Below are 24,929 nucleotides of genomic sequence, written 5' to 3'. Positions count from 1 at the left end.
AAGTGAGGAGAAAAAGTCCAGAGAAGAAAAATCAAAGGGTGAGAGAAGCGAACAAGAAGCGGGTGTCGAACCAGTGCCGAAGAGACAATTCGCCCTTCCAGTGCTTCAGCAAGCGAGCGTGTGGTGCGCGTGTGTGTGTGAGCAGTGCCGCCAACACCAGGGTCTAAACCCGCAACGGATGATCTCGGTGCCCTCCAGACGCTTGGCGTTAAAGGCTGCCCGCGAGAGGGTGCACGGCAAAGCTGGGTGCTGGCAACGGGCGTGACACGCATGCATTTTCAGGACGTTTTCGCTCCACGGACGACTTTCTGTTGAGCGAGACGATTCTTCCCCTCCCCTCCCCCTGATTGATCTGTTGGATACCTTTGTCTGCATTTTGCTGTAAGTAAGTCAACCCACGGATAAGCATCTGCTCTTTGTCTCTTTCCTGGCATTTTGATCGATTTTGCTTTGAAATTCTTCATTGACCTCAGCAAATAAAAAGTTATTTTATTTATTCATTTTATTATTAATAAATCAATTGTCGATTTCCAACCTGTCTGTGTTTGTCCTTTCCTTCTATTGGTCTAGCATTGTCCAAACCGAGATAGACTGGGAGGTAATTACCACAGATTTGACCAAAAAATCGTCGGCTCGCACCAGCGTTAAAACGCTCGGCCGCTCTCATTAAAATCGAATCGGATAATATTGGTGCTTTGCCGAGGGCGCGCTCCCTGCTCAGGTAACCACGTGACCTCCAGTTAAACGGAATAATTAGACTGCGGACACTGGAACTCGTGGTTGACTGGGTGATGTTCGTGGTTTTAAAACAACCCACCGTACCATCACGTTAATTGTGAGCAGTGGCCCCAGATCCGGCTCTACCGAAGACAACTGGCGATTAAGCCCCCCAAGTGACAAGCTGGTGACTCGGTACCCGTCACCGCAACAATATATATATATATATATATATATATATATATATATATATATATATATATATATATATATATATATATATATATATATATATATATATATATATATATATATATATATATATATATATATATATATATATATATATATATATATATATATATATATATATATATATATATATATATATATATATATATATATATATATATATATATATATATATATATATATATATATATATATATATATATATATATATATATATATATATATATATATATATATATATATATATATATATATATATATATATATATATATATATATATATATATATATATATATGTATATATATATATATATATATATATATATATATATATATATATATATATATATATATATATATATATATATATATATATATATATATATATATATATATATATATATATATATATATATATATCTATATGTATATATATATATATATATGTATATATATATATATATATATATATATATATATATATATATATATATATATATATATATATATATATATATATATATATATATATATATAAAAGAAGAGTAGGGACGAAATGAAGAAGAAAATGATTTAAGCAAACCAAGTTATGAGATCATCGCAATGCACTCCCTTGTTGTCCCGCTAAACAAAAGGAAAGGCAATATCAACACGCATAATAATGGAATAACTGTCTTGGGACACCTCTCTGTTGTGTGCATGTGGTTCCAAGAACCACAATATATATATATATATATATATATATATATATATATATATATATATATATATATATATATATATATATATATATATATATATATATATATATACTGATGAGCCAAAACATTATGACCACCTGCCTAATATGCTGTTGGTCCTCCATTTGCCACCAAAACTGCACCGACCCACCAAGGCATAGACTATACAAGACCCCTGAAGGTGTCCTGTGGTATCTGGCACCAAACCATTAGCAGCAGATCCTTTAAGTCCTGTAAGTTGCAAGGTGGAGCCGCCGTGGATCGGACTTGTCGGTCCAGCACATCCAACAGATGCTCAATCGGATTGAGATCTGGAGAATTTGGAGGCCAGGGCAACACCGTGAACACTTCATCATGTTCCTCATACCATTCCCGAACAATGTGTGCAGTGTGGCAGGGCGCATTATCCTTCTGAAAGAGGTCACTGCCATCTGTGAATACCATTGCCATGAAGGGGTGTACCTGGTCTGCAACGATGTTTAGGTAGGTGACATGTGTTAAATTGACATCCGCATGAATGGCCGGACCCAGGGTTTCCCAGCAGAATATGGCCCAGAGCATCACACTCTCTCCACCAGCTTGTCGTCTTCCCACAGTTCATCCTGGTGCCATCACTTCCCCAGGTTAATGGCGGACACGTACACGGCCATCCACGTGATCTAAAAGAAAATGGGACTCATCGGACCAGGCGACCTTCTTCTACTGCTCCAAGGTCCAGTTCCGACGCTCACGTGCCCAATGTGGGCACTTTCGATGGTGGACAGGGGTCATCATGGGCACTCTGACCGGTCTGCGGCAAAGCAGCCCCATACGCAGCATGTTTCTTTTACACACACACACACACACACACACACACACACACACACACACACACACACACACACACACCAAAAAGTTGTAGATGGATCTGGATGAAACTTGGTGGACAGGTTGATTGTGTGACAAGAAAGAACTGAATAGATTTTGGTGAAGATCTGAACCTGGATCCGGATCTGATCATTTTTTAAGTGATTCTTCACCATTGAGAGATGAGGTCAAAAACGACCATACTGTGTGGCATGATATTTCAAAAATTTATTCGGCCCGATATGTTCTTGTGGATCAGGCATTTTGTGGTGGAGGTATGCGCTCTTTTCGCTTCTACTTATACATGCTTTTCTCTTCATTCTTTAGTTGGATGATTCTTTCATTTTCATATTTCTATTTTCCCTCAACTGGGTTTGGTAAAACACTGTGCTGCCCAAAGAAAATTGTGAATTAATTGGACCAGTGCTGTGGTCTTGTTCCCAGAGTATGATCGATGTAGCCGAGTAGACGTGATCAATTAATTGCAGGGATGTTGAGCTTGTAATTGTAGTAAACGTCATCCAAATATATTCGTGTAATACTGCACTTGTAATTGAATTAAAGGCATATGAATGGAGAAGGACAAATCAACATAGAATCTTGGATCCCAGCATAGCTCGTGCTTTGGGGGGTGGGGGATTTCAAACAGGCCTATATGTAATGCTCAGGCTGACTGAAGTAGTTGCTTGCTGTCGAGAAGTCAAATGGCTTCAGCTTGGTTTCAGCTCCAATTATCCTGGCTGAAGTTATCCATTGCCAGGAGTTCAAGTTAATGGTTCAGTGTGTTCGTGAATTGGATTTTTTTTTTAATCTTGTCATGTCGATCAATAATATTTAATCATAAATTTATGGATACAAAGACAAAGCGAGCGAAGAGTTGCAGCTGGGCTCTTCCAGTGAGTAATCGTCAAACTATCATGAAGGATTCGTTAATTCTGGTTAATAGTACGGGGTATGTGAATAAACCACAAACACTGCTCTGCGATATGCTGAAAGAGACGCAGTTTGCGTTTGGCAATCCCTTCGATCCAAAAATGGTGATGGAACCTCATCCATTATACAACCTTCTGGCAAACCTATTCTGTTAGTTTTTCCAGCCTTGCTCAAAAGCAATCACTTCTGAGCAAATCGACTTCTCAACATGGAACCACAATTCAGTCATAAAACCTAAGATTGCACCATATCAGATGCAAGTTAAAGATCACTCCTTAAGTATCGTCACGCAACAACATACTCTCACTAAATTGTCATTTTTAGAAATTAAGTGAGTCCATCCAAAATTTATCTGAGAGCATTAAAAGCCAACCACAATTTAGTGGATAGGGCAGGGCAGGCAGACAAGACTTCCTCTCTGAAGGTAATAAGTAAACCAGCTGGATTATTTTTTTATCAACAATTTGATAATGACATGGTAGCTCTCCTATTTCCAGAAGCTTTGATTCCAATTCCTTAATTGGCTTTGAACACTTCAAACAATGCTTCTCCTTGCCTCAGAAAGTCCAAAGCTATTGGTAATATCCACCATTCCCACTCCCCTTGCCATCCTGCAGCAAGCACTGCACGTGTCACACAAAGGAAATTGATTCTTTTAAACTCTTTCGTCATATTATTGATTTGGTTTCAGTTTTTTAATGTTGCTCCAAGAAACCCATGTTTTGGATTCTTTCTTAACCTTCAACGTGCATTTAAGACATCTTAAGCCTTGGATTCAATGCAAGAATATTGCCATTCGTGGTGTTTGAGACTTTCTTGTCTTGAAATGAGAACAGCGACACATTGAAATTTTGTCGCAATGAGGCCTTACCTCGTCTGGAGATCAAAACAAAATCTTTCAGAGAAACGTTGGCATTTTCCAGATTCCCTGTAGCGTGGAAATCACTGAAACGCACTGCAATGATCAAAGGCCGAAAACTAATGGACCCTTCGACGTACTGTACACTCGGAGGCAAAACTCGTCAAAACGTGCAATGGCCTGATGAAACAGTGGGAACCCCATGTACTTTTACAGATGTATACAAATTATAGCCTTTATTTTCGACAGGGCAAATGAGAATAAAGCATCATGATATTGCAAGAGCAACAACCAAAAAAAAAAAAAAGATTCAAATGTCATTGAAGCTAGACAGGTATTCACCTGAGTCATGAAAATAACCAGGGCAAGTAAAGTGGAATAGTCCAACAATTTTTTTTTCTATATAAATGAGGCAATATGTTTGAAAAACAAAAACGACAACAACAAAAATGAGTCACATGGTCAAAATGTGGCATGGAAACGCATTGTGATTGGCAAACCACAAAGAACCAGGGCCCGTGAGGAAATTGTGAAGACTCTGTGCACGTACGTTTGACGTGTACATGGCCCGGCCTATTCCCGTCACAGTGAGTTACATTCCTCCTTCTGGGATCACACTCATGAGCCAGAAGAAAAAATAATAATAATGGAAGCAAATCGAGTTTGTTCGTTTCCTATTGCATGATAAATTTGTTTTGATGGAATAACATTTTCCTCAACCGTGAGATGCTTCAAAGCAAAAATGATTATAGCACCATAAGATTTCATTTTCTTATTTCTGACAAAGAAAAACAAAAACAAAGACGTGGGTTATAAAGCGCGTAGCATTCTGCCGCAAAGTACAAAGAAAACATTTTGAGATGGAAGTCGGTTTGCTTAACATGCTCGAAAAGAAAACCAATTAGGAAGAGCGAGATGGTTTTCCTTGTTTGGGAAAAAAAGCACGACAAAGTGCATATGGCTTTGGGAATGCAAATTGAATGGCTTGCAAATGCAAAGTGAATAATGGAGAGAGAGAGAGAGAAAAAAAAGAGAGAAAGAGAGAAAGAGAGAAAGAGAGAAAGAGAGAAAGAGAGAAAGAGAGAAAGAGAGAAAGAGAGAAAGAGAGAAAGAGAGAAAGAGAGAAAGAGAGAAAGAGAGAAAGAGAGAAAGAGAGAAAGAGAGAAAGAGAGAAAGAGAGAAAGAGAGAAAGAGAGAAAGAGAGAAAGAGAGAAAGAGAGAAAGAGAGAAAGAGAGAAAGAGAGAAAGAGAGAAAGAGAGAAAGAGAGAAAGAGAGAAAGAGAGAAAGAGAGAAAGAGAGAAAGAGAGAAAGAGAGAAAGAGAGAAAGAGAGAAAGAGAGAAAGAGAGAAAGAGAGAAAGAGAGAAAGAGAGAAAGAGAGAAAGAGAGAAAGAGAGAAAGAGAGAAAGAGAGAAAGAGAGAAAGAGAGAAAGAGAGAAAGAGAGAAAGAGAGAAAGAGAGAAAGAGAGAAAGAGAGAAAGAGAGAAAGAGAGAAAGAGAGAAAGAGAGAAAGAGAGAAAGAGAGAAAGAGAGAAAGAGAGAAAGAGAGAAAGAGAGAAAGAGAGAAAGAGAGAAAGAGAGAAAGAGAGAAAGAGAGAAAGAGAGAAAGAGAGAAAGAGAGAAAGAGAGAAAGAGAGAAAGAGAGAAAGAGAGAAAGAGAGAAAGAGAGAAAGAGAGAAAGAGAGAAAGAGAGAAAGAGAGAAAGAGAGAAAGAGAGAAAGAGAGAAAGAGAGAAAGAGAGAGAGAGAGAGAGAGAGAGAGAGAGAGAGAGAGAGAGAGAGAGAGAGAGAGAGAGAGAGAGAGAGAGAGAGAGAGAGAGAGAGAGAGAGAGAGAGAGAGAGAGAGAGAGAGAGAGAGAGAGAGAGAGAGAGAGAGAGAGAGAGAGAGAGAGAGAGAGAGAGAGAGAGAGAGAGAGAGAGAGAGAAACACACAAAACGAACAAACAAACAAAGAAAGCGCCAAAAATAGAGCGAACACAAAAGAGGCAAAGACGGCCAAAAAATCTCAATATTGGACAAAGTTGGCCGATTGCATTTTTGGAATGAAGCTGTTCTATCGCCACCCCATGCAAGTTTCAATGTACGTCGACAAAAGCGCTGTTCATATACAATAAAATATTTACTCAATCACACAGAGATCACAAAATAAATCAGCACCATCGCTTTGTAAAAGACAGCACCATTGATGGTTTGAGAATGAAGTCATGCGAGAAGGCAAGGTACACCTCCACTTGAGGCAGGCTGGTCTGTGCTGAGCTTTTCTTTTTAAATTGGTGGGAACATTTTCTTGCTTGAGTACCCAATATTAAAAAAGAACGAATATTAAACTAGCATAAAGTGAAACAACAGTGCGAAGGAAACTTTGATTGGAAGCAAATCATGTTTTGCTTCAAGGCACAGGAGGGAGAAGGGGTAGAGGTGAGTGGGGGGGGGGGAGGGGGAGTTCAGACCCCATAACAATTGACGGCAAAGGAAAGAAAATAGAACAAAACTATTACATGATTGAAAACAATAATCCCAAGATAAGACCTTGTGTGCTCAGACTCATGGAGGCCTTGACCAACTACTCAAAACTTGCATGTGGCCCGCCTTTAAGGTTATCGAGGTCGGTGAGGTGAGGATGGAGAGTTGGGCTGGCTGGCCCAGTGGCTACATGCTTATCTAGCCCTGGAAACACACTGCCCCCAGTTCAAAAGCAAATTTCTGATGTGCTTCACCAAAATCGCTGAACTTCAGGTCCACAATAGGCAACTGCTCCACTTTAGGTGTGTTCACCTCGATGATAGTTCGTTGGTAACCCTTCTTGCGCTGTAGGATGACATCACACACACACACACACACACACACACACACACACACACACACACACACACACACACACACACACACACACACACACACACACACACACACACAGTTTCTATCAAAAGTCTGTTTCTCACAAACCCAATAATTTATTTAACAGCAACGAACATTCCTAAAGCATGAAATTAACATTGAAAGGAACTTGTAAATTAAACCAATTATAAGAGCACAATACCCAATAGGGCCACGATTAAATTCTTCTTAATTTTAAACCTCAAAGTAGTTGTTTACCTAAAATGAGAAACTTCTTCATTAAATTTTAAGCAAGTGATAAATTTTCCAACTGCTTGGATCATCAGCAGAGCTCCGTTCTTCAAAGAGGTTTTGACCCTTTTAATCCAGAACTCCGAACAGTGAGTCCACAACCACAGCCGTGGGTCTACATCAGTAGATCCACAACCACAGCCATGTCCACTTCAAACACTCTACTTTCTACCTGTCTTGTTTGAGGACCTGTTTTATATATATATATATATATATATATATATATATATATATATATATATATATATATATTTTTTATATATATATATATATATATATATAATTTTTTTTATCTTTCTACATTGTCGAAGCTTGTATGAGAACTAACACACATAACGCACAACAAGGTGGGGTGGGGGGACAAGAGACAAGAGTGGAGGGAGAGGAAAGGACAAAACAGTGGGGAACAGAAACATTAGGAAATCTGTGGAAGGGAGAGGGACGTGGCGGGGTACACGGGGCAAACAAAATGGACATCACAGGGACTTTCAGGACCTTACAAGACAGAGAACTTTCAGGAAGGAAAGCAGGGAATTTATAGGAGGTGGGTTTGGGGTGAATTTACGGGGGTAGAAAAGATCATGGTTTTGAATGGGGGAAGATAAGAGTTGGTGAAAAACAGCTGCTTTGAAGACCTGGAGGGAAGAGTGGGTTTGAAGAGAGTGTGGGAGTTTATGCCAATGGTCGGGAAAAAGAGGAATGAAAGAATGAAGGTGAGCAGTGATTCTTGATTTTGGTAGTTTTACCAGAAGGGGGTTGCTGGCAGACCTTGAGTGTCTTGTGGAAATATGGGGGGGGGGGGGATAACATATCACAGACAGAGAAGGGGGGCGGCGAGACCGGAGAGGAAATGGTAGAAGACAGAAAGACCACCGACCTGCCTGCAGTGAGAGAGAGTGAGAGGCCCAAAGACTCACCCTCACCGCAGGAGACACCAATGATCCGAAATGCCTTGGATTCCACAGCGTGAAGCTGAGAAATGTGAGAGGCGGGAGCAACAGCCCTGAGGAGAGAGAGAGAGCAGTCTCCATCACTCCATCAGGCTGCAGACAAAAGATTTGTATGTGGTCAGGAGCTCAGATGGGCCGAGGAAGGACTTTGCACGATGGAGGATGCCAAGTTGGCGACTGTCTTTGGAGGCCAGTTTGGAAATGTGGCTTTCCCAGCCAGAAAAGATCATGACAGATAGTGAGACCCAGAGGGTTGAATGAAAGGACTTCTTCAAGAGGATTGTTGAGAAAGTAGATGGTGGTTTTTCAAGATGGTCCTTTCTGAGAGACATCGTGAGAGTGCAAGATTTGTCAGGATTGAAAGACATGTTCCACTTGTTGGACCAGCTTGTGATTTTATCCAGATCTGCAGAGTACAAAGAAGCTTGCCAGTCTGAGGGATGACAGATGGTACGGCAGAGGGTGGAGTCATCAGCAAAGAGATAAACAGGATTTTCCAGAGAGTCGGAGAGATCATTGCTGAAAACCAGAAAAAGGACAGGGCCCAGAACGCTGCCTTGAGGAACTCCAGCCTGGACAGGAAGAGGGGAAGAGATGACTCCATTAAGGGTCACACGTTGGCTGGGACAGGAGAGGAAGTCTGCGAGGCAAGAGTGTAGATTGCCTTGGATACCATAGGAAGAGAGTTTGGTGAGCAGGGCAGGGTGCCAGACTGTATCAAAACCACACAATATGTCCAGGGTTATGGCTCTGATTTGATTTCATGTCCGGCATTGAGTACCTCCATCCATTGTTGGGAGAGCAGAAGCAGCATATCCAGGGTAGAGTGACCTGGTCTGAATCCAAATTGATGATCGGAAATCAAGCCATTGGAGAAGAGGAAGGATTTAATGTCTGAAGCGATGATGGACTCCATAACCTTGCTGATGATTGGGAATAGGCTGATTGGTCTGTAGATGCAGGGATCTGTTTTTGCACCCTTTTTTGCAGAGCTGTAATGTTTGCTGATTTCTAAGCAGATCGCAGATGACCTCGAGTAAATGAGAAGGTGAATAGAACAGATATAGTTTGAGGAAGAGCAGGTTTTTAGAACACGTGGGCTGATGCTGTCTGGACCGGTTGCAGAATCTGAGTCGAGGTTTGACAGCAAGCTCTCCACCTTGTCAGGAGAAAAGGACATAGAGTCCAGGGACACCTGGGTGCAACTGGGTAAGGTGGATACAGAAAGTGATGAGTTTCAGACACAAAATTTAGAAGCAAACACGGAGGCATTCAGCCTTTTCACGTGTGTTGTCAGCTGTATGGCCGTTTGAGGTAAGGGAGGGGATGGAGGGGTAGCATACACCAGAAACAGACTTAACTCGGTGCCATCAGGATTTGGAGGAGGGAGACAGGTTTGAGAGTTCAGACTTGAGATTAGAAAGATGTTGTTTTCTGGCTCTACTGAGGGTAGACACACACTTGGTCTGAGCTTTATGGAAGGAACTGAGATTACCCTCAGTTGGATTTGTTTTCCATTAGGCAAAGGCAAGTTGTTTCAGAACAACTGCCTCACCACAAGCTTCAGTGAACCATGAGCGGGAGTAAGGGTAGGACAACTGAAGAGGAGAAATGATAAATCTTTGCATGAGAGCCTTGTCTTGTTAGCTTATCATATATTCATAATGTTCATCATACATTCTATCATCACACACACACACACACACACACACACACACACACACACACACACACACACACACACACACACACACGATAATTTATTTGAGTGAGGTAGAAATTTGCTAATCGTTATGACAGATGTTGATTAGAAATCTGGATGCAATTTGGAGTAATTAAGCTGATGTGGTAATCAAAATGAATGATTGCTAATGGCATGTCATAGTCATAAATCATGAAGCATGGACAGTGGACTTATTTTGTTCATTTTGCCTTTCAACCCAGGACCAAGATTTGCAAAAACACGAATAAAATTTATTGGGGTGGACAAAAATATATTTAAATCCTTGTTGCCATTCAAACGGCTCTGTAATTGTCCATTTCTTCATTCTCATCAAAGGCTCAAGTAAACATTCTGTGAGATTGCATCTCCTGCCAGTCTTGGTCTAATCCACGGCTGCGAAATATTTTTCAATCATACTCTTAAATTGCTATTGCTCAGTATCTTAATCAGATGGAATGAGCTTTGGGACCTGGTATAACGTGTTTTTATATCACATCCATATGCCCATCAGTTTTCTAACTTTCTCCCATCAACATGGACTTTTTTGGAGTCAACACTCCAAGCCCACCTTTTGGTGTTACACAAAAAAATTACAAATATTGACACACACACACACACACACACACACACACACACACACACACACACACACACACACACACACACACACACACACAACTGTAAATTAAAATAGTTTGGAGGTGCCATTTGTATCTTTTGTGCACCATAAATACATAACCACACAAATATAAGCAAGTATGATGAGTACTGCAAAATAACATATTGATATACAATACAAGAATAACACACTAATGTCTGCCTTTGGATTGATGCCATCCAGATGGGAGACAAAGAGAATAGTTTGTTTTTAACATGATTTAAAAAAAAAAATCATGTTTTTCAATCCTGACAAATCTTGCACTCTATATGTATGCATGTATATATATATATATATATATATATATATATATATATATATATATATATATATATATATATATATATATGTTGTTGTTCTTTCGGCTGCTCCCGTTAGGGGTGGCCATAGCGGATCATCCGTTATAATCCGCATACTGATTTGGCACAGGTTTTACGCTGGATGCCCTTCCTGACGCAACCCTGGTCGCCTCTTTCAACACAGGGATAAGGATTGGGTTTCGCCATGATTCCGGGCTGCCCGACACCCTCTCATAGCACGGCCCAGCGCAGAGTGCCCGTCCTCAAGCGATCCTTCAACCCAAGCCTTCGAGTAGCCAGATTACAGGCGCATGCCACTACGCCCGGTAAATATATTGTTGCGGTCTTCGCGCCCGCCGGCGTGCGAACGGCCACGTAACTCGAATCGCGGCACGTCGCCCACCGGACGGACAATCCAGTCGTGACCCTCTCGGACTAACGCCGGGAACCAGTCACGGGTGGACCTTTCGGTCTCACCGCGATCGAGCCAATCAGCCCCCGCGTGGGATAGGGTTGCTCGCCAAATTCGAACTACCTAAGTACCCACGCGGAGGGTAGACCGGGCGATCGCACCTCGCCGCAGGTCGACTTCAGACACGGGCCACTTAAGCGACCCGTTCCGTACTATCAGAATAACCGAGCGGTGTTATCGTCGACCTCGACGGTTCGATTAATTATCGGGCGTATTCAGCCCACTACCAACCCTTTACGTGAAGCTAGATGGGGATTCAATGGAGGAAAAGACGAAGCGAAGCGGGAAACAGTTCAACAATAAAGCACATTTATTCGCAGCACACGGGAAGCACACAAATACAATTCCACCAAAAGCACACAAAAAAGAAAACACAATTCCATTTACACAAAAAGCAAACATAAAAGTGAAAACACAGTGCAGAGCTAATACCGACTACCGAGCACACGGCAACACTTATACAATTCTACTTCACAGACGGCGCCGACAACACATACCCAAAACCAAGGAAAAGAAATACCCTCAAGAATGAGGTAGGCCTGGGGCCGAGACCGGGTCGGGCCTACCCGTCTGGTGATGAGACGCGGAGCGGCGATGGCCCCGCAACCCGCGGGCCTCGTGGACAGTGCCTGGCAGGGGGTGGGAACGGGGCCCCCTTGGTCGCACTATCTCAGCGCGGGGGGAAACAGGAGGGGGTTGCTGATGCTCGGGGTATAGAGGATCTTTATTATGTGCGACGAGCGTCTCCACCTCGGCCAGGTCGCGCTGCCGGCCTCCCTCGGGTGCAGCTTCCTGCACGACGCGAGCACCCCCTCGTCTGGTGTCGCCGCCTTTCCACCGCTCCGTCCCCTCCGTTCCGACTCCAACGCACACGACGAGCAGCTCCACCGCCCGCGAAGTCTTGACCCTCTGCTTCCGACTCTCCTCTTCTTGACTCTCCGACCTCGTTCTGCTGACTCCGACTCTGACTCTCTTGCGACTCCCCGACCCCTCGTTCTCGTTCTGCTGACTCTTTCGCTCCGACTTTTACGACTCCTTTGACTGACGAACACCGTCCTTTTATCCCCCCCGTAACTTCGCCTTTGACCCCCTCCCTTTGACCTTTCACCTCGCTCCCCATTGGCCCGAGAAAAAGTGGGCGTGAAGGCTTTTTGATCCACAAATTTGCATATATCGATCGCCCTGGGGGCGCGCCAGCTCGCCCCTCGCTCACCGATTGGACGGCAAAAAGTGGGCGTGTGTCGTTTTCGATCCGTTTTTGAAGCAGAAAATCCGTGATTTTGTACACGCTGTTCGACGCGCGTTCTGCATGAGTCCAACACCGGTACCCACAGCGGGGCAAGAACGGTGGCGATGCTACGGTTGTGAGGTGTGCGTGAAGGTCGTGGCGGTTGTGGTGAAGCGGTGGTTGTGGTCGGTGGTTGATGTTGTGGTTGTGATCATGGCGGTTGGTCCAAAATAAAGATAGTAAAAGAAAAACGGCTATCCTAAAGAGTCGCAGCACGTATAAATGACATGTATTCCCACTAGACAACGGGTTTGGGCCTAACTACACATGCACTTACCGAGATACCTCACCTAAGGGACCTGAATGGTGGTTTGCGAATCTGGTAACCACAACACTTCCCCCGTTCCTTTTTACAGACTCGTCCCGAGTCGTCAAATTTTCGTGTGCCATCATGTGTAGTTTTCCCCTAGTACACTTTACCTACGGATCCCTGAGTGCGACATTCATGGTATTCGTGTCCCCAAAATAAATAACCTGAGGGCTGCGTAACTACCTAAACAAACTCACTCACACGGACGACTTAAATAAAATTGCCGGCGCTAGACAAACATGCCGGGGGCGCACTCATATGTACAGTACATCTTAACCTTAACTTACAAATTTTACACTAAACCATGGCCCAGGATCACTGAACTCTGCAAAAGAAAAGCAGTTAGCAGGGAGCCAGGCTGCCCACATGCAGTCTCTGGCTCAAACAATGCAGGTGACAGGGAACGTGGCTGGCTGCTCACACGCAGTCCAAGGCCTTCCCTTTTGAACTGAACGCAGTGAACCACAACGGTGCATGGGCTGCACAAACGCAGTCTCCGTGCCAGCTCAAGTGGCACACGCAATGAACACAACGAATGGATGGATGAACACAAACACGGTGCACGGGCCGCCACTGCAGGCCCGTGTTGTAGCTGCCAACAGGGCAGTTCTCGCAGCTTGCAAACCGTTGCCTTGCGGATCCTGGCGCACATGGAAATGAACAGGGGGGGGCAAAGCAAAATTGAACGGGGCTGGTGAACATGGGCAGTGGGCATGGCATGGCAAAGGTGCAGGCAACACAGCCCGCAGAAGAAGGCCGCTGCAGGCAAACACAGCCCGCAGAAGAAGACCGTTGCAGGCAAACACAGCCGGCAGATGAACTGGCCGGCACAGGCCTCGAAGAAAAACAGCCAGCAGATGAACTGGCCGGCACAGGCCTTGCAGCACACAGCTGCCGATGAACTTGGCCGGCCTCCGCCTTGAAGCAAAACACGGCCAGCCGATGAAGTGGCCAGCCTTTGCCGTTCAGTGGTGGTTGGTGGAGGGAGTGCGGTGGTGCTGGCCACTTGGAAGGCGGGCTCGGACCTACCTACCTGTCTCCCTCCCAACCTATCGCCTTTGCCTGTCACTGTACATACCCACTCCCTTAATTTGTGAAAAACCAATTTAGCCCCCTTAATTTTTTTTATTTTTTTTTATTTTTACTTCCCCACTATAAATCGTCCCCTAACCCCCTTTATCGTCCTTGTTCGGCTAACCTATTCTGTCACCTAGCCTACTCCCAACCCCTACGTTCCCTTCCCGGAGGGGAATAAGGGAGAGCTAACGTCCTGTGCCGAGGCCCAACGAAGCCTCAGAATGGCCTCCCCAGAGTTCGGCGATCTAACCCAAAGTGGGTCCAGCGGCCCACAACGAGAGCGAGGGGATGGATGGTGCGGAGGGGTACATCACCTAATCTATCCTAACCATTTAACTGTTAAACTACCCCGGGGCTTTCAACAAGCGCCTCTCGCTTAAACTATTGGTTCTAACAACCCAGATTCCCGTCGCCTGTGTTGGTGTCCTCACAATTTCGGGCCTCGCCCCCCAATTTTCTCTCCGTGCCCTCACACGGTCTCCTGGCTGGGACACGTGGCTCCCTTTGGCAGGCACGACCCTCTGCCGAATCTCCCGCTATGGCACCCCCGGGCACTACACTGCCTCCGAGCCTACCAGCTCCCTAACACCGGGGAGTGCCCCCCATGGCACCTCCCCTGAAACGCACACGTGGCAGGCCGGCCTCCCGGGCCCCTTTCCGAGGGTCACCCGTGCCCACAACACTGCCCACGCGGCTAATGGCGCCCCGGGCCCCCGCACCAAGCAGGCGCACCCGTGCCCACTACTCTATCCCGGCCCCCCATGGACCCTTGGCCTACCGCGGCCGACTAGCCTGGTGCCCGGGGTACCCACTCAGCGATACTCACCTTTCGCAGCCACGCTCCCAAGCCCGTCAACAGGGCTCCTGCACCCCTCCAAATGGGTCTCGAGCCTACTTTCCCACCAACAACAAAACGACCTCCATTTTTCAATTTGACTAACCCAGCTAACTCACTCTACACTGACCCCGGGGTCCCTTGGGCGGGAGTCACTCCTCCCCCCAATCACTCATCGCACCATGCATTCCCCATTCGCTCCACACACACAGACCCGCTGGCCTCACTCACTCATGTCTCCACCTCACGACTCACCAAGCACATGCTTCCACTTCACTCACCAACTCTTCCACACACTCACCACTGAACTCTGCCATCCTTCTAACTACATCCCCTAACTAACTCGTGCTCCCACGTCGTCCCTTAAACTATAGCACGTTCCTTTTAACACTACGTAGCTAAACTACGTCCCCTCTACACATTCACAAGTCTGTCACTGTCTCCAAATAAATCATTTTATTTGCCAACCTAGATCTGGCTACAATCCCTCTAACTAATCCATTCCACGGACTCCATGAGGACTTACCCCTGCCCCATGAAGTCGGTCTAACTAAGCTAACCCTTCCCCCTAACTAGTTTCCATCCTGTGCCCAGGTAAGGGGGTCTTTCACCCCTTGCCCAGGAATCCTGTACACCCGAAAGTGAGGCTTGCTTGCTTTTTTTTTTTTCCCCATGCGCAGCACCTGCGCGGCAACTCAGAGCTCGCGCACTTTGCACCTGCCCGTGACGTCATGCAGCTGCACGTGTTCCTCGTCCCTCCTTGGACGGGACCATCCGGCAGAGATACCGCTCCTGCCGGATTCCAACCCCACGTGCAGCCATGACGTCACCGTGCGCATAAAAAAAAAACACAAGCCCCACGTCTCGAGGGGTTCCCCACGCGAACACATGTGCTTTGCCCGTTGGAGCTTAACACACACGATCGCGTGGAGAACCCGTCCGGTCCAAATCCATTTACCTGCCTAAACTTTGTCCGTCCGCGGGATCGGCAAATCCACCGCGTGCGTTTCCGGACCGGGACTTCACTCTCGCAAGCGAGCACGTGGTGGTCTCGTGCGTTGCACAGCACGAACCGCGTGCTCACTGCTGGGTGAACCCGGCACGGTCCTCGAAACAACTACAGCCGCTACTCGGCTTTCGTTTCTCCCATGTCGCCGTCTCCGTCTCCATTCCACACACGCATACCTGCGTGTTACGACGCACACAGTCCACACCATCACATTCACACCGGGAGACGCGGCTGCGTGCTCCCGCATGCCAACCGACATCTCCCTCTCATACCGCTCTCTCACACACACGGTCTCCCTTGCACACAGCGACCTTGCACACGGCCGTTCACTCACGCGTGCGGGGCACTCACCCGCGGTGCCTCACTCGCACTCCGTGCCTCATCCACACACGCGGGGGCACTCAACCGCGGTGCCTCATCCACACTTCGTGCCTCATCAACACACGGCGTGCTGGGAAGCACGTACTCCGGCAACATCGCCACCACACCACTCACACGTGGTGCCTCATTCATACTGGCCGTTTCATCCACACACACGGCCTCTCTCACACACGGTGCCTCATCCACACACGGCGTGCTGGGAAGCACGTACTCTGGCACCATCGCCACCACACCACTCACACACGGGGTCGCTTCCACACACAGGGACGCACTCACACCTTGCACCACACACACAGGGACAACCATACTGGGGATTCGTGTCCCCACAAGGGTCTCCGGGGCCTCTATACCCCCCAAGCTCTCCGTGCACCCGTCCACAGCACCCGTCCCCTCAACCTCGCGAAGCACGACCGAACTCACCTGGTCGTGACTCACCTCAAGGGGGCATACTCCCTCCCCTCGTTCCTGGAGGAGGCCATCCAGGTGCTCGCACCGGGTCCCAACACGCTCCGCGAGCTCAACCCCATTGTCCTCCACTACCTCCGTGTGTGCGTGCGCGTCACTTACCCCGTCTTCATCGTGTAGTCTTCCCTCTATCGTTCCCATCTCCCGTGTCTCTGCCAACTCTTCACCCTTTACCTCCCTTGTCTCCACTATTATTATTTCCTTTGTCACGGCCTTCATGCCCGCCTGCAGGCTTCGGCCCATGTTCTGCGTCTCACCCCGCAGCTTTTTCATTTCCTCCTTCATGTTTGCTTCCATTCCGTTCATTTTTGTATCCATCTTTTCGTTTATTTGTTGTGTATTCGCGTCCATCGTCGTTTTCACTTCATTCATTTGCTTGTTCATGTCTTTCATTTCGTTTTTCATTTCATTTGTGTTTGCATCCATTTTTTCGATCATTTTCGCATTCATCTTTTCGTTCATTGCCGCCAGCATGGCGCATAGCTGGGCCATGTTGGATGCACTCAGCTGAGCCGTTTCGGCAAGGGTTGGGGAAGGGTCTTGGTGGAGAGGGGGGGGGGAGGTGTCATACACCGCGGCCGCTGCCGCACCCACCTCGGGCCCTGGGTTCAGTTGGGCGAGTCCGTGTTCCTGCACAATCAACATTTCCTGCTCGGGGATTCCATCCTGGACCATGGACTCTACATTATTACACATATACATTTCTAATACCCCCGGCTCCCGCTCGCCTTGAGACGCCATCTTGCTTCTCGTGAAGGGTTAATTTGCTCGCTCGTAATTTGGAGGGAATCGGGGGTCGCTTCTCTCACCCCTGGACCGATTCCCGTAAATTTAGCCGGAGACAGGAGAGCCCGTTTTCCTGTTCTCCGATACCAGTGCCGCGAGGAGGGCGATGAATTTGTATCCCACTTCTGACACCAGTGTTGCGGTCTTCGCGCCCGCCGGCGTGCGAACGGCCACGTAACTCGAATCGCGGCACGTCGCCCACCGGACGGACAATCCAGTCGTGACCCTCTCGGACTAACGCCGGGAACCAGTCACGGGTGGACCTTTCGGTCTCACCGCGATCGAGCCAATCAGCCCCCGCGTGGGATAGGGTTGCTCGCCAAATTCGAACTACCTAAGTACCCACGCGGAGGGTAGACCGGGCGATCGCACCTCGCCGCAGGTCGACTTCGGACACGGGCCACTTAAGCGACCCGTTCCGTACTATCAGAATAACCGAGCGGTGTTATCGTCGACCTCGACGGTTCGATTAATTATCGGGCGTGTTCAGCCCACTACCAACCCTTTACGTGAAGCAAGATGGGGATTCAATGGAGGAAAAGACGAAGCGAAGCGGGAGAACAGTTCAACAATAAAGCACATTTATTCGCGGCACACGGGAAGCACACAAATACAATTCCACCAAAAGCACACAAAAAAGAAAACACAATTCCATTTACACAAAAAGCAAACATAAAAGTGAAAACACAGTGCAGAGCTAATACCGACTACCGAGCACACGGCAACACTTATACAATTCTACTTCACAGACGGCGCCGACAACACATACCCAAAACCAAGGAAAAGAAATACCCTCAAGAATGAGGTAGGCCTGGGGCCGAGACCGGGTCGGGCCTACCCGTCTGGTGATGAGACGCGGAGCGGCGATGGCCCCGCAACCCGCGGGCCTCGTGGACAGTGCCTGGCAGGGGTGGGAACGGGGCCCCTTGGTCGCACTATCTCAGCGCGGGGGGAAACAGGAGGGGGTTGCTGATGCTCGGGGTATAGAGGATCTTTATTATGTGCGACGAGCGTCTCCACCTCGGCCAGGTCGCGCTGCCGGCCTCCCTCGGGTGCAGCTTCCTGCACGACGCGAGCACCCCCTCGTCTGGTGTCGCCGCCTTTCCACCGCTCCGTCCCCTCCGTTCCGACTCCAACGCACACGACGAGCAGCTCCACCGCCCGCGAAGTCTTGACCCTCTGCTTCCGACTCTCCTCTTCTTGACTCTCCGACCTCGTTCTGCTGACTCCGACTCTGACTCTCTTGCGACTCCCCGACCCCTCGTTCTCGTTCTGCTGACTCTTTCGCTCCGACTTTTACGACTCCTTTGACTGACGAACACCGTCCTTTTATCCCCCCCGTAACTTCGCCTTTGACCCCCTCCCTTTGACCTTTCACCTCGCTCCCCATTGGCCCGAGAAAAAGTGGGCGTGAAGGCTTTTTGATCCACAAATTTGCATATATCGATCGCCCTGGGGCGGGGCCAGTCGCCCTCGCTCACCGATTGGACGGCAAAAAGTGGGCGTGTGTCGTTTTCGATCCGTTTTTGAAGCAGAAAATCCGTGATTTTGTACACGCTGTTCGACGCGCGTTCTGCATGAGTCCAACACCGGTACCCACAGCGGGGCAAGAACGGTGGCGATGCTACGGTTGTGAGGTGTGCGTGAAGGTCGTGGCGGTTGTGGTGAAGCGGTGGTTGTGGTCGGTGGTTGATGTTGTGGTTGTGATCATGGCGGTTGGTCCAAAATAAAGATAGTAAAAGAAAAACGGCTATCCTAAAGAGTCGCAGCACGTATAAATGACATGTATTCCCACTAGACAACGGGTTTGGGCCTAACTACACATGCACTTACCGAGATACCTCACCTAAGGGACCTGAATGGTGGTTTGCGAATCTGGTAACCACAACAATATATATATATATATATATATATATATATATATATATATATATATATATATATATATATATATATATATATATATATATATATATATATATGACCATTTTTACAGCCATTTTTCCCTGCTGTGCAGGGGTTTGGCTTTTTCTTGAGGCAATATTTTATGGCTGGATGCCCTTCCTGACGCCAACCCTGGCCGCCTCTTACGGCACACAGGGATATGGTACACCTATTCTAACCAGGGCATACACTGGGACCAGTACACTGGCACTCATTTCGCCGACCTCAGAAGGATGACAGGCTGAGTCAACCCCCTGGTGTTAATTCAGCAGCCAACGGGGCCTGAACTCAGGACCCTGGGATCCCAAGCCGCCACCCTAACCACTAAGCCAACGGAGAGGTCTATATATATATATATATATATATATATATATATATATATATATATATATATATATATATATATATATATATATATATATATATATAGACCTCTCCGTTGTTGGACCAATGAATTAATACCAGGGGGTTGACTCAGCCTGTCATCCTTCCGAGGTCGGCGAAATGAGTACCAGTGTACTTGGCCGGTGTATACCCCGGTTAAAAATAGGTGTACCATATCCCTGTGTCCTAAGAGGCGACCAGGGTTGCGTCAGGAAGGGCATCCGGCGTAAAACATGTGCCAAGTCACTATGTGGATCATACGGATGATCCGCTGTGGCGACCCCTAGTGGGAGCAGCCGAAAGAAGAAGAAGATATAGATATAGATATATATATATATATATATATATATATATATATATATATATATATATATATATATATATATATATATATACATTATACATATATACAAGGTGAGTTTTAGTAATATACTAGACGAACTATGAACCCATTGGGTTCCCGTTGTGACAGCGGTTGCTAAAAAAATCATAAAAAAGATAGCTCCAGCAAACTATACTGCTAAGGTTGTTTGCATTGATCAAATTCTCCCGAAGAGTACGTGACTGAATCGGGAATTGATTGTTTAATAATTTTTTGTTGCCCGATTTCAGCTAAACTTGATACTGCACACCACAGGAGAATGGTGAGTAAGGTGGTCCAAAAATTTTGCGCTATCTTGTACCGTTTTGGCTGTATATCGGGAACATACATACATGCATGCATACATACATACATTCATACATACATACATACAAGATCCGAGTTTTAGTCATATATAGATAGATTCTTCACTATTGAGAGACGTGGACAAAAATGACATATAGCAGGAAATCCCAAAAAGTTGTGGATGGATTTGGACGAAACTTGGTGGATGAGTTAGTTGGGTGACGAGAACCAGCCCATTAAATTTTAGTTCAGGTCCAAATCCAGATCTGTCCTATCAGTGGGATGCAAAACGTAAACTATTCAGCCTGGTGGAGGTATGCGCTCTACCAAGTGTCCTTCTCGTCCCTCGTTGGTAAGCCTGCCATGAGCTCATCTCCTGTGGGGAATCCATCCTATGCTGATGATAACCAGGAAACCAGAAATGTAACCTTGGATTGATTCCTTTCCCCAAGGGGTAGGCTAGCCATTTTTTTTAATGAAAGGCTATTCTAAAGCCAATGTAGAATGAACTGACATTGTGGTTAGGAGTGCATCAGCTGACTTATGCAGTTGGTGGTGCTGTCTTCTTTCAAGGATTGGTATGATGGCATGGCTTTGTTTTGATAGCTCGATTTGATTTCCAATGCCAGCGACCAGAAATGAGTTGCGAGGAAGCTATAAAAATATGTTTTCATAAGCCCCGAGAGACCTAACCTCAGCATACTCTCCATGGCAGAGCAATCACAATTCACCATTTAAGTATTTTATTACCCTCACCAACGGAGAGGGTATTGCGTTTGTGTCCGTTTCTTTGTTTTTCCACACAGAACTTTAGTGTTTTTCTCCGCAACCGCTTGTCAGATTGAGATGAAATTTTCACGATCGGTGCGACTACTCATGTAGATTGGTATGATGTTAATTATGACCTTTGTCATAATTATGATGTGCCTTTTTTATGACATCATTATTGCATATGTAGAATGCTCCATCTGATCAGTATGAAAATTTTTGAGGGTCATCTCGGGATAAAATGGTCCACAAAAACCAAATGATGACGTCATCGGTCACGTGATTCGGCAGCCATATTGTTTTTAAAAAACAAACCTTCAAAAATCTTCTCTGAAGTGGCTGAACAGATCGAGTCGAAACTTTGCAAGTATGACCACCTATCCATGAGGAACAAAAGTCACACATATGACATCATAGGTCACATGGTTTGGCAGCCACATTGGATTTACCCTAAAACCTATAAAAACATCTTCTCCAGAACGGCTGGACAGATCAAGAGGAAGCTTCACAGAAATGTTCCCCATGCCTTGGTTGTACAAGTTTGTTCAGGAATAATTGATATACCACATGGTTTGGCAGCCATATTGGATTCAAGAAAAATATTATATTATGTTTTCCATGGAACCGCTTAATAATCGACATGAAACTTCACAATTATGATCTCGCAGTGATGGGGAATACATGTTTTAAATTTTAACTTGATCACACACATGGTCTGGCAGCCAGAATTATTTCATTTTTTGATCTCGATTCTTTTTAAATTATTTTTTTGGGGGAAAAAAGGCTCATTTGGCTGTGCTTGGATAGGTTTGAGGGTAGAGGAGTAGCAGCTGAAATGTGAATCCTATCCAGGTTCCTCCTGATGATGTCACCTTTTCTTTTCGCTTGTTCGGATTTCTTCTGATGACTCCAATGCAGGACTGTACTTATTTTGTCTTCCATTTGATTTACATTGAATTTATTTTGATCCCATTATAAATTCAATTGAATAATAATAAAAAACGTTATGGGTGAGGGTCAGGTGGCCAATCAAAGTGGGACGTCTTGGTACCCGGTCATCACTGCCAGCAGTTATAAAGTGGCAGTTCTAATTATGTGTCATTAATTACAAAACACACCAGTACACAAATGCCACACAAAATACACCACACAAAACAACACAAACACCACACATAACTAGTTCTGGCGAGGTTCTGCAATCTCTGATTGCTCTTTCTAGTTTCCTATTTGTTTGGGCATATATCGCCGTTCCTTCATTGTCACTGGGTCAAAATTCTGGAACTCATGACCAAATAACATTCAATGAAGTAGCTACCCCATATTATTTATGGCAGTATTAGAAGGGGTACCACCACCCTCTTCAGGGCAACAAGAGAAGGGTGATGAATTGAAGCTTTTCCAGTGATACTGATATCCCATGATGAATTTTGAAAATGGCGTCACAATTACAATTACAGAGTTAGCTGACTTTTGTGAAGCAGAAATTATCTGTAGCAACTGCTAAAGAGACACTGATGTGTCAGTGAGATAGTGATGTTGATATAGCAGCAGCATTACTGTGTTTGTGGAATATTGCTGGGCCATTCATTGTAAAATTGTGGATTTAAGGTGTGTTTCACATTTAGGGCACATTGTGGAATGGTACTCACTAACATGTGCTTTTGCAAAATAATGACAGTTTATTTAATGGTATTTGGTGGCCTGCTAACATGACAACCATCTTGAAATGTCTGGAAAAGAAGAATGCATATGATGACCCCTTGACAAAATGCAACGATGCTCTAGTAATAATGGCGTGTAACTTCTAATCCAGAGCGAACTATAATTGGCTGATCTGGCAGGCTTGTTGAGTTGGATTATATGGTGAGTGAATATACGGGAGGAATTTTGAGTTGAGATGGTACAAAAGAAAATTTCTTAAAAGTGGGAGAGGTTGAATAAGGCCATCATCATCATGGACAAATAGGTGCAAAGATCATACTGATTTGTAAAAGTTTACATTAACAAAAATCTTAAGTAATATAAAAATTAATGTTAACATAAAAACACAATAACGAATCCAGGAACATCATATTGAGGTCCTTCCTGGATACATTGCTACACCAGGTGTCTCACATGCTGGTTAAAGAAAAATAAAAGCTGTTTTGGGTTCATCACCAGGAAGAACATGAAAATATCGAGTGGTGATATAATTTGAAGGTAAAGAACACATACCGCACAACCATCTTCGAGGGCATGCACAACAGCTCGGTCTTCAAAGCCAAGCTCCTCATCATTGGAGGCAAGGAAGCGGACAGAGTTTTCATGACTGTCCTTTTCAATGTCATACCATGCTGATGACATGTGGCAGCGGAACCCAATGTCCTGATGTCCCGCCGAGCTGAGTAACCGCAAGAAGGTCATTTGAACCACTCCCAGCTGATAACCATCAGCATCAACGTAGGAGAACTGCAGTGTAAGTTCAGCAGAGAGAAAATGGAAATTAGAAAGTTGAGGATAAAACAAGTATTCCAACAGTCAAGGAGTTGGATCTTTCCAATTGAGGAGTCAAGGAGACTGTGGCTGGAAGTTAAACATTGTGTTTTATTATGCTACTTCTATTTTGTTCATGAAGTCTCACATGTGTAAATGAAGCTATACTGCTGTACTGTAGTTATGAGTACAATGTACAAACTCTGGCTTAACTCCACAATGTCACCAGAAGTCAGGATTGGATAAAACTTAAGCTAAAACATGCAATCATATTTGCTTCATATTGGAGGCATTTTGTACCAAGAAAAGGCATTGAAGTTGGAACTTGGGGGAAATACATGTGTGGAGTTAGTTATATTATCAAAATAATGGACCAAGAAATTGTATTTTGTGGGAGCAATGCAGAAGGAATGGCATCAAAATATTCTGTCTGTGTCTGACTATCTATCTCTCTCTCATCCTCAGACACAAGCGAGATTGTAGACATGCCATTTCAGGCTTTATGGGCTTGACGGTTAAAACTTCAATGATGGATGGTTTTGAGTTGTTCCAAATTGTCATCTAATCAGGCACTCAATAATCTGAAGGAATTCTTCAGTGCTGCCTTTCTCTGTCTCTTTTTTTCTGGTACCATCCAAATATTCACATTAATGAAATATTAACCTTTTCATCCTTAAATGTCTGAGGAATTGTTTGATAAACTCAAAGAGGATAATAACAACCATTGACATTGACAAGAACATATAGAGTCAGTGCTGCTATCATCCTGATATTAGTGTACAGGCCTAAAACATGGCAGGTGTAGGGAATATGGTAGATTAGCTACTTTATTTCCCCAACAACTACTTGCCAAATTGTGGCAAGCTGTGCACATTACCCAAAACTTTGTATAACGCTTAAGCCCACTATAATTGCGCCACAAGAACAAAGCTCTTCAGTCATTAAAATGCAAGCCCAAGGAAAAGT

The 24,929-nt window shown here is 45.2% G+C and overlaps 1 protein-coding gene across 3 annotated transcripts in view; it reads right to left on the bottom strand.

The window, feature by feature from the left end:
- Positions 1–6,770: 6,770 nt before the first annotated feature.
- LOC147012952 (uncharacterized) overlaps positions 6,771–24,929 on the bottom strand; it is a 571,074-nt gene continuing 552,915 nt past the window's right edge. For all 3 annotated transcript variants that reach the window (XM_085854308.1, XM_085854309.1, XM_085854310.1), the window contains 2 exons: positions 23,706–23,939; positions 6,771–7,154 (listed from right to left, as the gene is read on the bottom strand). In XM_085854308.1, coding sequence (XP_085710434.1) covers positions 7,008–7,154; positions 23,706–23,939 — 381 coding nt within the window. In that variant the 3' untranslated portion in view covers positions 6,771–7,007. The remainder of the gene's footprint in view (positions 7,155–23,705; positions 23,940–24,929) is intronic.

This window comes from Eptatretus burgeri, chromosome 14, assembly GCF_056783735.1.
Source record: "Eptatretus burgeri isolate ZD-2024b chromosome 14, Ebu_testis_v1, whole genome shotgun sequence".
NCBI lineage: Eukaryota > Metazoa > Chordata > Myxini > Myxiniformes > Myxinidae > Eptatretus > Eptatretus burgeri.
Note: the sequence above shows the minus strand (reverse complement) of the source record. Positions and strands in the feature narration are given on the sequence as shown.